Source organism: Macaca nemestrina, chromosome 20 (assembly GCF_043159975.1).
Source record: "Macaca nemestrina isolate mMacNem1 chromosome 20, mMacNem.hap1, whole genome shotgun sequence".
NCBI classification, from domain to species: domain Eukaryota; kingdom Metazoa; phylum Chordata; class Mammalia; order Primates; family Cercopithecidae; genus Macaca; species Macaca nemestrina.
The window spans coordinates 14,706,444-14,722,712 of record NC_092144.1 but is presented as its reverse complement, the minus strand read 5'-3'; the positions used below and the strand labels follow the sequence as shown (position 1 = coordinate 14,722,712).

At 49.5% G+C, this 16,269-nt stretch overlaps 1 protein-coding gene across 2 annotated transcripts in view; it reads left to right on the top strand.

The window, feature by feature from the left end:
- The window catches only part of LOC105495506 (A-kinase anchoring protein 8 like), a 34,877-nt gene extending 18,670 nt beyond the window's left edge, over nucleotides 1-16,207 (top strand). For both annotated transcript variants that reach the window (XM_011765195.2, XM_011765268.3), the window contains 7 exons: nucleotides 194-257; nucleotides 1,135-1,243; nucleotides 2,690-2,831; nucleotides 2,920-3,025; nucleotides 3,266-3,396; nucleotides 15,658-15,753; nucleotides 15,841-16,207. In XM_011765195.2, the coding sequence (XP_011763497.1) occupies nucleotides 194-257; nucleotides 1,135-1,243; nucleotides 2,690-2,831; nucleotides 2,920-3,025; nucleotides 3,266-3,396; nucleotides 15,658-15,753; nucleotides 15,841-16,134 (942 nt within the window). In that variant the 3' untranslated portion in view covers nucleotides 16,135-16,207. The remainder of the gene's footprint in view (nucleotides 1-193; nucleotides 258-1,134; nucleotides 1,244-2,689; nucleotides 2,832-2,919; nucleotides 3,026-3,265; nucleotides 3,397-15,657; nucleotides 15,754-15,840) is intronic.
- The last annotated feature ends 62 nt before the right edge of the window (nucleotides 16,208-16,269 follow it).

Sequence of the window (16,269 nt, the reverse complement as noted above, 5' to 3'; positions counted from 1 at the left end):
GGCACGTAGCCGGGCCTTGTCATTTAAAGCCATTGTAAATAACTGGGCTACTCTGGGCCACCCTGCTTATGGGATAGCCCTGCTCTGTCTATGAAGCAAGCAGCTGTTTTACTATATACCGTTGCTCTAATAAACTTGGTTGCTTTAAAAAAAAAAAAACACCTGTTTTAAAGTTGGAATTTGAAATTGTTAGGACGGAGAGGACGAGGAGGGAAAAGAGGATGGGAGAGAAGAAGGCAAAGAGGATTCAGAGAAGGGTGAGTTTTCCTGGGGTGCCTGGTGCTAGGGCGGCTCTTCCAGGGGCTCACAGTGGGAGGGACCCAGCTGAGGGCAGGGTTGTGGAAGACATGCAGCCAGTTGGGGACCTCCCTTGTGGGCCCGGGTGTACGCTGGCAGGGGGCTTTCTTTTGCCACCTCGACCCCCTTCCCACTTTTCCTCCTCCTTCCCAGGCGGAGGCTGTGGATGGTGGTGACCCCTGCCTAGCACATTGGTTTTGCCTTCAGATGGGGGCAGCGAGTAAAAGTGTGGGGAACCCCAGGCACACCCCCTGCCCTCGGTCCCTCAGTAACGCGCAGTTCCGAGTCCTCAGTGGCTGGTGTCCGATCTGGGACCCTCGGTGCAGTTTTTACGGCTCTGGTGTGCGTGTCCTCTCCCTTAGCGCCTCTCCAGCCCCTGTTTGGGATTCCGTGTCCCCCCACCTGAGTGATGAGCGCCAGCAGGTACCTAACAGCAAATCCAGCGTCAGCCCACTGTTGCCGCGGTGCCCGGTTGGGGGTGGGCAGGGCCATGTGAGCAGCCTCCCTGCATCCCACCACCTATGAACATATGCCAGTGTCCCCACCAAGATACCCCCTCTTTGCTTTCCAGCCTCCTCCTGGCCCACTGCACAAAGAGCATGGGTATCCTGGAGAGTGGACGGGTCAGCACCTGGCCGCCACTCCTTGGGGCCTAGACCAAACCCACTCCCTGCACAGCCCAGGATACCCAGCCCTGCTCATGGCCAGAGGCCTTGCTTGGACAGCTATTCTCGATGGATCCGCTGGAGTGAACAGCGGGTGATTCAACCAGAGGCCACAGGGCCTGCCCTGTCCTGGCAGAGCCAAATTGGTGACAGTGCCCGTCTGCTCCCACAGGGGCCCTGACCACTCAGGATGAGAATGGCCAGACCAAGCGCAAGTTACAGGCAGGCAAGAAGAGTCAGGACAAGCAGAAAAAGCGGCAGCGAGACCGCATGGTGGAAAGGTAACCGGCTTCCCTCCACCCCTCTGCCTCTGCCTCGATGTGGGGCTGCCGCCAGGAGAGCAGGGCCATAGCTCTGCCAGCTCGCCGCCCTCTGGCCTCCCCTGGGAGCCGCCACCTGCTCGGCCGTGCATGGACCCTGCTTCCCGCCAGGCCCAGCTCCCAAGGCCTGACTCATCCCTTGCCCCTCTGCGGCCGCCTGGCGACCGCTGGCGTCTGTGGGCCGAGACCTGACACCGCTCGGCACCGTTGCTCAGAAGCTCCGGCGCTAGGTCACTCGGCGCACGAACCCCAAGGTGCACTGGGGGCCTGATGCCCCTGAGGGAGGGGGCCAGCTCATCAGAGACTCAAGGTCCAAGGCGCCTGTGCCGCCCCAGCTAGCTGCCAAGAGGCCACCGCCGTGCCCAGGAGAGATGGCAGCACCTGTGGGCTGTGGCAGCCTCGGGCCTGCCCTCTGCCCTGCCCGCCGGCCCTGTCAGGCCGGGCCTGTCTGCGGCTGAGCCCTTCACGCCCCTTGGTCGGGTCTGTCTGCCCTCAGGGCTCCCGCACTGGCGCTTGCCTCCTCCGCCTCAGACTCTTGCTCTTGCTGGACCTTCCTCAGCCTCGCCGGCGCCCGGCCCCTGGGCTCTCCAGACAAAGCTGACCCCGTGGCCCAGATAAGGACGTCCGGCAGAGGTAGGGACCCGCCCCGAGGTCTCGGTGGCGGCTGGCCTCCTCCGCCCCTTGCCACGGCGGCCTGCTCCGGCCCAGGCCCCAGACCCCGGGCTTCTACTGTGGACACCAGGCCCAGACAGAGCACCTCGCCCAGGTGACTCCAGGCTGCCCTCTGGCAGGCCGGGCGGGCGCCCTCCTTCCAGCTCAGACTGGTCTCTTCTTGGAAGAGGAAGATGAGGCAGCAGGTGCCCAGGCCTGCTGCCTCCCATCCCTCCCGACACCACCCCCAAGCATTCTGAGCAGAGGATGGGCTGGGCCTTTGAGTCCCCCAGATCCCAGAAGGAAGATGCAGCACCTTTTCGGGCCCTGCCTCGGGACTGCGTGCTCCACTCTGCACCTCAGGGCCACCTGGCTCACGCCAGGGCATCCTTCCTTCCGGTCCCCACCTGGGCCAAGTGCACACGCTCCTGCCCAGCCTTGGTAGCGAGGCCCTCCAGCAACTTTCCAGCGACTCGTTGCCTGTTGCAGCAGCTGCTGTCTCAGGCTTCAGCCTCCTGCCTGTGGGAAGGAAGAGCTCCTCCCCTGTCCCCTACGTTGCAGTAACTGCAGCCTGCAGACTTTCTGGCCCTTTCTACTCCCGACCCCACTGGTCCCAGCCTGTCCCTCTGCTGGGACCGTACTTCAGAGGCCCATGAGCAAGGCCTGTTTCAGGGCTTGTGTCTGGGTTGGGTGAGGCGGCAGCACTATCCCCTGGGACACTTGCAGCCTCAGCCCCTCGTTTCCTTCCTGTGGCAGGATCCAGTTTGTGTGTTCTCTCTGCAAATACCGGACCTTCTATGAGGATGAGATGGCCAGCCATCTTGACAGCAAGTTCCACAAGGAACACTTCAAGTACGTAGGCACCAAGCTCCCTAAGCAGACGGCTGACTTTCTGCAGGTGAGCCTTGGAGTAACACAGCCGCTGTTAGTTTCTTGGACCCCTGAGAACATAAAGCGGCCCACACGAACTTTCATATTCCTTGCAGGAGTACGTCACCAACAAGACCAAGAAGACAGAGGAGCTCCGAAAAACTGTAGAGGACCTTGATGGCCTCATCCAGCAAATCTACAGAGACCAGGATCTGACCCAGGGTGAGGAGATTTCCAGCCCGCTCCCACCAGGCGAGGCCTCAGCCTGCCCTCCTGATTCTCAGTGCAGGGTCAGGACACCCTTCTGTTCTCCCAGGGAAGGTCAGGAGAACAGTCTCGGCTCAGGCCCAGGTGGAAGTGGCAGGGCAAGTTGAGGAGGAGCTGGTGTGGTTTTTTTCCTCAAACACCTGGGTCTATCTTAGGCACCTGGGCCCAGTGGTGACTCCCTCCTCCCCACTACAGAAATTGCCATGGAGCATTTTGTGAAGAAGGTAGAGGCAGCCCATTGTGCAGCCTGCGACCTCTTCATTCCCATGCAGTTTGGGATCATCCAGAAGCACCTGAAGACCATGGATCACAACCGGAACCGCAGGGTGAGTGGCCACAGTGCTCTCCCTCTGTCCTGTGGGTAGATTGAGGCCTCTGGGGAGGTTGTGCAGTTAGAACCTCTGTCTACCCGTGAGGGACTGCAGTGGAGGCAGGAGGAAGTGAATGACGTTTCCAGCCCAGTGCAGGCAGCACGGCTACAGAGAGAGGGTGGGAGACGGGGACTCTGCCTGGGAGAAGGTGACGTATTCTGTGGGATATGGGGGCCTCTATGTTCATAAGGCCAACGCCAGATGAGGTTCAGAAACCAGATGGAGATGATGCAGTGCAAGTGTTGCTGGAGGAGGAGGGGGTTGGGCTCAAGGCTCAGGAGACCTGTGCTGAGAGGCCTGGGCTTGTTCCTGTAGGCAGTCAAGTTTTAAGTACGGGATTAACAGGATTAGAGTTGCTGTTGAACTAGAGACTTCAGGCCTGCACCTAGGTGGGGCGGTGGGGGCCAAGGAGGAGCTGCTGCAGTCTCCAGACGAGAGGGGACCCCACCTTGGGAGTGAAGGGGAGAAGAGCAGTTGAAGGAAGGGAGCCGGAGGCTGGCATGTGGGAGTGAGCAGGAGCCTGGGGTAACTCTGGTTTCTGACTTGGGGGACTGGGAGGACAGTGGTGCTGCTGAGATTGTCAGGGAGCAGGGAGCTGTGGGGAAGTGTGTTGTGGGGCATGGAGAACATAAGGCAAGAGAATGAGCAAATTCTGTCTTATTTTCCAGCATAGCTCCAGTGCCTAGCACAGAGGCCAAAGTAGGTCTATTTTGATTGAATGGATGACGTGCTGGGTTGGAGGTGGGGGTGAAGGGGCTGTGTATCGGCGGACAGCAAAGAGGCCCAGGACCAGGTCTGGGCCAAAGAGGTGCTTGGCTGTCTTCACCCTGGAGGAGGGTGGTGGGGTTTATGAACAGATGTTAGCATCCAGCGTGAGCATGGGAAGCAGCATTTCTCCACCTTTTCCCATGCTCATCACAATGCCCCTCTGGTCTTTTTCGATAGGATGATTCTGAATGGTGGACAGTGTCAGGGGTCTCTCTGGCTTGGGTGGTTGCAGAGACTCAGGATTGGGAAATGCCACCAAGAGTTCTGGGAAGAAAAGGAAAGTGTGAATTGGCTTTGGCAACAGAAGCTTTAGGGAACTTGCCAAAAACAGATTCTTGTGCTAGGAACTCGTAGGGGTTAGAAGACTACAGAGTCTGGAAACTACATGTCATTAATAAAAGTTGGAAAATCCGGCTGGGCGTGGTGGCTCACGCGTGTAATCCCAGCACTTTGGGAGGCCAAGGTGGACAGATGACGAGGTCAAGAGATGGAGACCTTCCTAGCCAACATGGTGAAACCCCATCTGTACTAAAAATACAAAAATTAGCTGGGCGTGATGGCGGGCAACTGTAATCCTAGCTACTCAGGAGGCTGACGCAGAAGAATCACTTGAACCCAGGAGGCAGAGGTTGCAGTGAGCCAAGATTGTGCCAGTGCACTCTAGCCTGGTGACAGAGCGAGACTCATCACAAAAAAAAAAAAAAACAAAAAACGCTGGACGCAGTAGCTTCTACCTGTAATCCCAGGGCTTTGGGAGGCCGAGGCGGGCAGATCTCGAGGTCAGGAGATCGCGACCATCCTGGCTAACACAGTGAAACCCCGTCTCTACTAAAAATACAAAAAAGTTAGCCGGGTGTGGTGGCGGGCGCCTGTAGTCCCAGCTACTCGGGATGCTGAGGTGGGAGAATGGTGTGAACCCAGGAGACAGAGCTTGCAGTAAGCCGAGATTGCGCCACTGCGCTTCAGCCTGGGAGACAGAGCGAGACTCTGTCTCAAAAAAAAAGTTGGAAAATACAGGGCAGGTGATAGCAAAATATAAGCTCAAAATTGATCCTAGGGCTGGGCGCGGTGGCTCGTGCCTGTAATCCCAGCACTGTGGGAGGCCGAGGCAGGTGGATCTTGAGGTCAGGAGATCCAGACCATCTTGGCTAACACAGTGAAACCCCGTCTCTACTAAAAATACAAAAAATTAGCTGGCGTGGTGGCGGCGCCTGTAGTCCCAGCTACTTGGGAGGCTGAGGCAGGAGAATGGCGTGAACCCGAGAGGCGGAGCTTCCTGTGAGCTGAGATTGCACCACTGCACTCCAGCCTGGGCGACAGAGCGAGACTCCGTCTCAAAAAATAAATAAATAAAAATAAAAACATAAAATAATATTAGTTCTAATAGTTTTTAGTGGATTTCTTTTTTTGTTTGTTTGTTTGTTTTTGTTTTTTTGAGACAGAGTCTCGTTCTGTTGCCCAGGCTGGAGTGCGCGATCTCGGCTCACTGCAAGCTGCGCCTCCTGGGTCCATGCCATTCTCCTGCCTCAGCCTCCCGAGTAGCTGGGTCTACAGGCGCCCGCCACCTCGCCCGGCTAGTTGTTTTGTATTTTTAGTAGAGACCGGGTTTCACCATGTTAGCTAGGATGGTCTCAATCTCCTGCTGGTAATCCGCCCGCCTCGGCCTCCCAAAGTGCTGGGATTACAGGTGTGAGCCACCGTGCCCAACCTAGTTTTTAGTGGATTTCTTAGGGGTTTCTTTGTACAACATCAGTCATCTGCAAATAGAGTTCATTTTACTTGTCCTTTCCAATCTAGATTCATTTTATTTCTTTTTCTTATCTAATTGCCCTGGTTAGAACCTCCAATACAGTATTGAAAAGAAGTGGTGAGAATGGATGTCCTCGTCTTCTTTCTGATCTTACAGGGAAAGCACTAGTCTTTACCATTAAGTGTGATGTCAGCTGTGGGTTTTTATAGGTGCCCTTGACTGAGTTGAGGAAGTTCCATTCTAGTCCTGTTTTATTAAATGTTTTATCTTAAAATGGTATTGGACTTTGTCAGATGCTTTTTCTGCCTCTGTTGAGGTGATCATGTGACTTTTGTCTCTGATTCTGTTGTTACAGTATGTTACATTCTTTTATTTGGATATAAAACTTCCTTGCATCTCTGGGATATATCCTGCTTGGTCATAGTGTGTAATTATGTTTATATATTAGATTGGTTTTGCTGGCATTTTGTTGAGAATTTTTGCATCTATATTCATGAAAGATAATAGTCTGTAGTGTTTTAGTGACATGGTTTGGGTATCAGGTTAATTAATACTGGCCTCATACAGTTAGTTGTCATTTTTCTTCCTGTTTTGGTTTCTTGGAAGAGTTTGTGAAGAACTAGTATACTAGTATTAATTCTTCAAGTGCTTGGGAGAATTTGCCTGTGAAGCCATCTAGGCCTGGCTTTTCTTTAACTACCTTTTTTTTTTTTTTTTTTTGAGACAGGGTCTCACTCTGTCGCCTAGGCTGGAGTGCAGTGGTGTGATCTAGGCTCACTGCAACCTCCACCTCTCAGGCTCAGGCAACCCTCTCACCTCAGCATCCCAAGTAGCTAGGACTAAAGGCATGTGCATCATCATGCCCGGCTAGTTTTGGTAGTTTTTTGTAGAGATGTGATTTTGTCATGTTACCCAGGCTGGTATCAAATTCCTGGACTCAAGCGATCTGCCTGCCTTGGCCTCCCAAAGTGCTGGGATTATAGGCGTGAGCCACTGTGCCCAGCCTGTTTTTTTATATATTTTTAATATTATTATTTAGTTTTTTTATATTATTAATATAGCTTTTTTATATTATTAATAATTCAGGTTCCACTTGTTATAGGGTATATTCGGATATTCTGGGGTTTTTTTTTTTTTTTTTTGAGACGGAGTCTTGTTCTCTCCCCCAGGCTGGAGTGCAGTGGCTCCATCTTGGCTCACTGCAAGCTCCGCCTCCTGGGTTCACGCCATTCTCCTGCCTCAGCCTCTGGAGTAGCTGGGACTACAGGCGCCCGCCACCGTGCCCGGCTAACTTTTTGTATTTTTAGTAGAGACGGTTTCACCGTGGTCTCGATCTCCTGATCTTGTGATCCGCCTGCCTCGGCCTCCCAAAGTGTTGGAGTGCTGGGATTACAGGCGTGAGCCACCGTGCCCGGACTGGGGTTTTTTTAATAGTCATTTTTAGTAATTTGTGTCTGTCTAGAAAGTTCCTTTTTTTTATTTGAAAAAAAAAATAGAGACAGGGTCTCACCACTACAGGCATGAGTCACCACACCCCGCTGAGAAGTCAGCTTTTAACCTAATATTGGGGTTTCCTCATGATGATTTGTCTTGCTGCTTTCAAGATTTTTCCCGGCCGGGCGCGGTGGCTCAAGCCTGTAATCCCAGCACTTTGGGAGGCCGAGACGGGCGGATCACTAGGTCAGGAGATCGAGACCATCCTGGCTAACACGGTGAAACCCCGTCTCTACTAAAAAAATACAAAAAACTAGCCGGGCGAGGTGGCGGGCGCCTGTAGTCCCAGCTACTCAGGAGGCTGAGACAGGAGAATGGCCCGAACCCGGGAGGCGGAGCTTGCAGTGAGCTGAGATCCGGCCACTGCACTCCAGCCTGGGCGACAGAGCGAGACTCTGCCTCAAAAAAAAAAAAAAAAAAAAAAAAAAAGATTTTTCCCTTGTCTTTGACTCTTGGCACCTTTATTATGTCTTTGTGCATCTCTCTGTTTATTCTACTTGGAGTTTGTTGGACTGCTTTTTTTTTTCTTTTTTTTTTTCTTTTTTTTGAGATGGAGTCTTCCTCTGTCGCCAGGCTGGAGTGCAATGGTACAATCTCGGCTCACTGCAACCTCCGCCTCCCAGGTTCAAGTGATTCCCCTGCCTCTGCCTCCTAAGTAGCTGGGATTACAGGCGCACACCACCATGCCCGGCTAATTTTTTGTATTTTAGTACAGATGGGGTTTCACCATCTTGGCCAGGATGGTGTCAATCTCCTGACCTTGTGATCTGCCCACCTCAGCCTCCCAAAGTGCTGGGATTACAGGCGTGAGCCAGCACCCCTGGCCTAAGCTGCTTTGATGTATAGATTACAGTTTTCATCAGCCTTCCAAAGCTTTCAGCCATTGTTTCTTCAAGTATTTTGTTTTCCTACTCCTTTCTCTTTTTCCTCTTCTGATGCTCATTACCCGTATGTTGGATCACTTAATAGTGTGCCATGGTTGTCTGAGACTGTTCATTTTTCCTCACCTTTTTCTCTCTGTTCTGCAGATTGTATAATCTCTTTCAATCCATAAGTTCACTAATTCTTTTTCTTTTTGATCCACCCGCCTCGGCCTCCCAAAGTGCTGGGATTACAGGTGTGAACCACCACGCTCGGCCAAGTTCACTAATTCTTTTTTTTTTTTTTTTTTTTTAATTAAAAAAAATTTTTTTTGAGACGGAGTCTAGCTCTGTTGCCCAGGCTGGAGTGCAGTGGCACGATCTCGGCTCACTCACTGCAAGCTCTGCCTCCTGGGTTCACGCCATTTTCCTGCCTCAGCCTCCCAAGTAGCTGGGACTACAGGCACCCGCCACCACACCCGGCTAATTTTTTTATTTTTAGTAGAGACAGGGTTTCACCGTGTTAGCCAGGATGGTCTTGATCACCTGACCTCGCCCACCTCAGCCTCCCAAAGTGCTGGGATTACAGGTGGGAGCCACCGCACCCGGCCGAAGTTCACTAATCCTTAAATTCAGAACTGTTGAGTCCTTCAAATGGATTTTTGGTGTCTGTTATTGTACTTTTCAGCTCTAAGATTTAATATGTTATTATTATAATTTCTCTCTCTGTGTTTGAATTGTTTCATGAGACAGTGTCATCATACCTTCTACTTGAGTTTTCTTTAAACATATTGATTATTGCTACTTTGAAGTCTTTGTTGAAGTTGACATCTGGTCACTCTCATAGGAAGTTTCTATTGTCTGCTTTTTTATCTGTGCCTGGGTCAGAGTTTCCTTTGGATGTCTCATAATTTTTCACTAATTCTTTTTTTTTTTTGAGATGGAGTCTTGCTCTGTTGCCCAGGCTGGAGTGCAGTAGTGCGATCTTGGCTTACTGCAACCTCCACCTCTCAGGTTTAAGCAATTCTCCTGCCTTAGCCTCCCAAACAGCTGGGATTATAGGCATGTGCTACCACGCCTGGCTAATTTTTGTATTCTTAGTAGAGACGGGGTTTCACCATGTTGGTCAGGCTGGTCTCGAACTCTTGACCTTGTGAGCCACCCACCTCAGCCTCCCAAAGTGCTAGGATTACTGGCGTCAGCCACTACGCCAGGCCCAACAGGGATGGTTTTTGAGGTTGTTGTTTTGAGATTTATTCTGAACCCAGGGAGTCTGTTCTTAGCTATTTTACTAGTCCTGGTCCTCTCTGGTAACCTAGTTGGCCTATGGGTTAGCTAATATCACTATCAAATCTAGCAGTCTTTCTTTTTTATGGCTGTGTAGTTGGGGCGGGGGGAGAACAAAGCTATCAGTGTTTAACCCCAATAAATACTCAGACAGAAAAAAAAAGTCCTTTTAACTTTTTTTCTCCCTAGTTTCCTTTGTTTTTGAGAGAGTCCCTAGTCTTGCACTTTCCAACACTCTTGCCAATGAAGTCAGTTCCTTTGAGATTGGGAGTTTACTGATTTAAGGCCCTGTTCTTACTCTGGGCAGAATCTCTGAGCTGAAGTTCTGTGGATGGAGACAATGGAGTACCTCTCTCTGAGTGACTCTGCCACTTTAGGAGAGACATGGGAGGAGGTACAGTGGGCTGTAGGCCTCCGGTCTTGGTTTGCCTTTCCTGGCATAGAACCTCCGTTTTATGAACAAACCATGGGTATGTGAGCCCTCATATTCTTAGTGTGCCATGCCCAGGGTCAAGCCTCCATTCGTGTGCGTGGCTGGGTAGAAGATAGGAACCGTTCCCTCTCAGCTATACTTGTCCAGAACTTCATCTCAGCAATAGGTAGCTGAGGGCGAGATGAGAGATACTGACATCCGGCTGGGTATAGTGGCTCACGCCTGTAATCCCAGCACTTTGGGAGGCCAAGGTGGGCAGATCACCTGAGGTCAGGAGTTCAAGATCAGCCTGGACAACATTGTGAAACCCTATCTCTACTAAAAATACAAAAATTAGCTGGGCTTGGTGGCAGGCACTTGTAATCCCAGCTACTTGGAAGGCTGAGGCAGGAGAATTGCTTGAACCTGGAAAGTAGAGGTTGCAGTGAGCTGAGATCACACCATTGCACTCCAGCTTGGGCAACCAAGAGTGCAACTCCATCTCAAAAAAAACAAAAAAACAAAAAAAAAAACCTATGCTGACATTCTGTTCCTCCTGGGAAGATATCATACCCCTCAACTGAGATGAGCCGGGTAGATGCGGGTAGATCTGTCTTCTTGGCTGTACCGTCTGGAGTGGAGTTTCCATCACATTAAACTGGGGGAGGCAGGAATGCAATAGGTCGTGTTTCAGACATCACAACTCTTCATTCTTCTTACTGAGTTTTAGTAGCTTTTCCTCGTTAAATCTTTCTCACTTGCTGTGTGTCCTTAGGAACATTTTCAGAGACTTTAAATCATTGTTTTTTAATACTTTTCATTAGTTTCACTAGGTAGTAGTTCCAGGGAACTCAGACTGCTATGCTAGAAGTCTGTCCTCTCAAATTAATATTTAGGAAGCTTCTTAAACCTTAATTCCAAAACACTGATAAAGATGATACCAAAATGAAACTGTAGATTAGTTTACTATTATTAAAGATATGAAAGTAGGCTGGATATAGTGACTTTACACCTGTAATCCCAGCACTTTGGGAGACTGAGGTGGAGGATCATTTGAGCCCAGGAGTTCAAGACCAGCCTGGGCAATATAGTGAGACCCTGGGTCTATAAAAGTAAAAATAAAAAAATTAGCCAGGTACTGGGGCATGTGGTCCCAGCTACTTGGGAGGCTGAGATGGGAGGATTGCCTGAGCCCAGGAGGTTGAGGCTGCAATGAGCTGTGCATGCCACTGCATTCCAGCCGGGGCAACAGAGCAAGAGTCTGACTCAAAAAAATAAAGTGCTAAGTAAAATATTAGTAATTATCAATCTAGTAGTGATCCCTATGTAAGACACATTATAAGTAAGGTTTGTTTGGAGAGATGGTTCCATAAGAAATCTAGCAACACTTACTGTGTGCGGTGGCTCATGCCTGTAATCCCAGCACTTTGGGAGGCCGAGGCGGGCAGATCATGAGGTCAGGAGATTGAGACCATCCTGGCTAACACACTGAAACCCCGTCTCTACTAAAAATACAAAAAATTAGCCAGGCGTAGTGGTGGGCGCCTGTAGTCTCAGCTACTCAGGAGGCTGAGGCAGGAGAATGGCGTGAACCCAGGAGGGAGAGCTTGCAGTGAGCTGAGATCGCGCCACTGCACTCCAGCCTGGGTGACAGAGCGAGACTCTGTGTCAAAAAGAAAAAGAAATCTAGCAACATTATTGGTATAATGCAAACTCTTTTCTCTTCATGTGCAAATAGTGAGATTATGCTCTTAGAAAAGCTGAATGATCCCACCAAAATGTTCTTAGAATTTATAGAATTTGGTAAGGGGATGGGATTCAAAATAGCATACAAAAAGTAATAGTGTTTCTCTATTCTAGTACTAACCAGTTAGAAATTTAAATGGGAAAAAAAAAAAACTACTTAAAATAACCACACAATGTATGAAATAGCTAAGAATAGAGATTTAAGAAGAAAGACTTGAGGGCCAGGCACGGTGGCTCACGCCTGTAATTCCAGCACTTTGGGAAGCTGAGATGGGTGGATTGCCTGAGGTCAGGAGTTTGAGACCAGCCTGGCCAACGTAGTAAAACCCTGTCTCTACTAAAAATACAAAAAATTAGCTGGGCGTGGTGGTGGGCGCCTATAATCCCAGCTACTCAGGAGGCTGAGGCAGGAGAATCACTTGAACCGGGGAGGTGGAGGTCGCAGTGAGCCAAGATTACACCATTGCACTCCAGCCTGGGCAACAAGAGCAAAACTCTGTCTCAAAGAAAAAAGAAGAAGAAGAAAGGCTTGAGATCTTTAAGAACTACAAATACTCCAAGGATATGAAATAAGACCTTAATGAATAGAGGAATGTTCTGTGTTCTTAAATGGGCGATTTTATAGTGAAACAAAACGAAAACCAGTTCTCTCCAAATTAATATAGACAGCACAATTCTAGTCAAAAATCTCAGTTGGGGAGTAGGACTGAATGAAATGAAATTATTTTAAAGTTTTACATTGTAGAATTCAGTCTAACAATAGTTGAGAGATTGATTTCAAAAAGATTAAAACTACAAAGCTTCTGCAATTAAAAAACCAAAAAAGTGATATTAACACAGTAATGAAACAGTGGAACCATAATAGAGAGTCTAGCAAAAGATCCCAGTATGTTTCAGACTTAGTCATTTGTTGAAGTTAGTACAGATATCTTATCTGAAACCTTAGGGCCAGATGCCTCAGAATTCATTTTTGGGCTTCAGAAAGCCAGTATGCAAGGCTGGACACAGTGGCTCACACCTGCAATCCCAGCACGTTGGGAGGCTGAGGTGGGAGAATTGCTTGAGCCCTGGAGCTCCTGACCATAGTGAGACCTCGTCTCTACAAAAAATAAAAAATTAGCCAGGCATGGTGGTGAGTGAGTACCTATAGTCCCAGCTACTCAAGAGGCTAGAGTGGGAAGATCACTTGAGCCCAGGAGTTTGAGGCTGCAGTTAGCCATGATCACACAATGGCAGTGCAGGCTGGGCAACAGAGTGAGACCCCTATCTCTAAAATAAAAAGAAAGACAATATGGTATTAGCACTAACCTCTCCAAAAGGATCTGGGGAAAGTGCCTTGTAGATGAGTCATGAATAATTCTTCACAAGACATATATATAAATGGAATAAATTAAAATGTAATGTCAGTTCATATAAAAGCCACCAAAGGAATTTTGGGGGAAAACTTGTTTTCTAGAGCCTTTTGGATTTCCAGTTTATAGATAAGGGATTATAGAACTCTATTCCAATTTGGTAGGGAAATAATGGTTTGTTTTGTACATTTCTGGAAAAGAAAATTTTGGACCCTCTACCTCATAACACATATAGATTGAGTTCATCCTTCATCTGAAAATCTGAAACACTCTGAAATCCAAAACTTTTTTTTTTTTTTTTTTTTTAAGAGATTGAGTCTTGCCATGTTGTGCAGGATGGAGTGCAGTGGCTGGTCACAAGTGAAATCATTGCACACTATAGCCTTGAACTCCTGAACTCAAGCGATCCTCCTGCATCAGCCTCATGAGAGTAGCTGAGACTACAGGCACAAGCCACTGTGCCCAGTAAAATCTGACTTTTTCAGCACAGACATGACAAAGTAAATGCTCATTGAAGCATTTCAGATTTTGGGTTTTTTGGAGTAGGGATGCTCACCTGGTAAGTATAATGCAAATATTCCAAAATCTGAAAGACTTCTGGTCATAAGCACTTTGGATAAGGGATACTCAATCTGTATCAAATTCTAGAAAATTTGGCTAGGCGTGGTGGCTCATGCCTGTAATCCTAACACTTTGGGAAGCTGAGATGGGTGGAGGTCCTGAGCTCAGGAGCTCAAGACCAGCCTGGGCAACATAGGAAAACACTGTATCTACTAAAAAAACAAAAAATTAGCTGGGTGTGGTGGTGCGTGCCTACTCAGGAGGCTGAGGCATGTGAATTGCCTAAACCCAGGAGGCGGAGGTTGCAGTGAGCTGAGAGCCCCTGCACTCCAGCTTGGGTGACAGAGCGAGACTGTCTAAAAAAAAAAAAAGAAAATTTAAATGTGAAAAATAAAACCAAGATGAGAAAATAGTTAGAAAACTACAGACTCTGGGCGGGTGGTCCAGTGTGCTTACCAGAGCACTCAGTTGCCGGTGGACAGGGAAATGCCGTGGGAAGCAGCAGCACAGATTCTTCTGTCTTTCATCCACAGCAAAAATACCCCACAGTGACAACATCCAGTGCTGATGGGCAGGCAGGAGGACCAGGTCACTGTTTTAACACAGGTGGAAGCAGCATGACTTGGAAATGTTTTGCAGTTAATTGGGCACTATCACTTTGAAACCAAACCTGGTTAGAATTAAAAGCACCAGCATGGAAGTGTACAGGTTTATTCTGGTGTTGCTGGGTTATTGTGGAGAAAATGTGGAAGCAATATAAATGTGCCTCAGTTGGGAGAATTTATGGTGTGGTCATCTGGGCATCCAGACCTAGGAGGATAAAGTGTTGGCAAGTGAGAAAGAGTCACTGAGGAACGGTCTATAGTAGTATCCTAATTGTGTATCTTTAGTTTGTTATGAGCATGTATGATGTCTGTTAATATTTTCCTCCAGTAGTAGAGAAAACGTGCTAAGGAAAAAAAAAATGAAGATGGAGAGAGTAGAAGCAGCAAGTGAGAAGGCTTTCTGAAACATGTAAATGGAGTGGGCGGGACTCAGTGGGCTCTCCCACCCCGCCAAAAATATCCTCCTTTTAGCTTACGGTTTTTATAATGATCAAAGTGAGATTTGCCTGTACTCCCACCATGAGGAAATGGCCCCGCATACTGACGGAAATCCTTCCAGACAAAATGGCTCTGGCATGCTTTGCAGACAGTACTATATTATACACCTTTCTTTTGCCATTGGAGAGATGAGCCCGATTTGAAGGGCTGCATGACGTTCTTTTGAATGTACAATTTATTTAACCTTTTCTGCACTGAGGAACGTTTAGGTGTTTTCCCATTTTTCACCACTACAATCAGTGTGCACGTATGTTTCCAATTCTTAAATTTAGGATAGGTTCTGGGAAGGGATTAATGAAACAGATTTTTACTTTTCATACATTCTGTCAAACTGCTTTCCAAAAAATATGGAAACAGTTGATCCTCCCAGCAGCATAGAAGTGTCTCTTCAACCTTGCATGACTGGGAATAATTCTTCATTCTTGGAATTCTGTGGGTTAAAAAGACATGTTTGATTAAATATCTGTTCCTGCTTTTATACCCTCCCCGTTGGTCCCAAAGTGCTCCTTGCCTATTAGCCTAGTTGGCACCTTGTTATGGGTTGCACCTTTGGCTCTTAGTTTCTTAATTTGTTCACTGCTTATAGCTTTTTTGTAAGCAAATCAGATTTCTGTAATACAGCCGTAAAGATATATAGAGATCTATAGATCTGTATTTTTAATTACCTACAGTAAGTGTGGTGTGGAAGGAGAAGGAATTTGAGCAAAGATCAGATAGGTTGTGGTTCCATGCTTGTAGAGTGGCCCTCCGTTGGTGGGGCTGCGCTCCGGGTGGAAGCGTGGGTGGAGGGGCAGGGGGGCGTCCCTCTAAACTGGCAGGGTCGGGGCGGGAACTTGTAGGGCACTCAGAGCAGCCTCTCCAGCCCCTTCTGCCCTGCCCGCAGCTCATGATGGAGCAGTCCAAGAAGTCCTCGCTCATGGTGGCCCGCAGTATTCTCAACAACAAGCTCATCAGCAAGAAGCTGGAGCGCTACCTGAAGGTGAGGCGCTGGTCCTGGCCTGGGCTTGTCCCCACCTCAGTCCCTGCCTGTGCTCCCTCACTTCAGTGTCCGCGCCCCTCCCCACAGGGCGAGAACCCTTTCACCGACAGCCCCGAGGAGGAGGCTGAGGGCGGTGCCCTGGACGAGGGGGCACAGGGCGAAGCGGCAGGGGTCTCGGAGGGTGCAGAGGGCGCGCCGGCGCAGCCTCCCGTGCCCCCAGAGCCAGCCCCCGGCGCCGTGTCGCCGCCACCGCCGCCGCCCCCAGAGGAGGAGGAGGAGGGCGCCGTGCCCTTGCTGGGAGGGGCGCTGCAACGCCAGATCCGCGGCATCCCGGGCCTCGACGTTGAGGACGACGAGGAGGGCGGCGGGGGCGTCCCGTGACCCGAGCTCGGGGCGGGCGGGGCCCGCGTGGCCGAAGCTGGAAGCCAAACCTAATAAAGTTTTCCCATCCCACCTCCCGGTTTCTCTGTTACGGTGCCGCGCGGGCCGGGCGGGGCGCGGGCCGAGAGGCGGGGC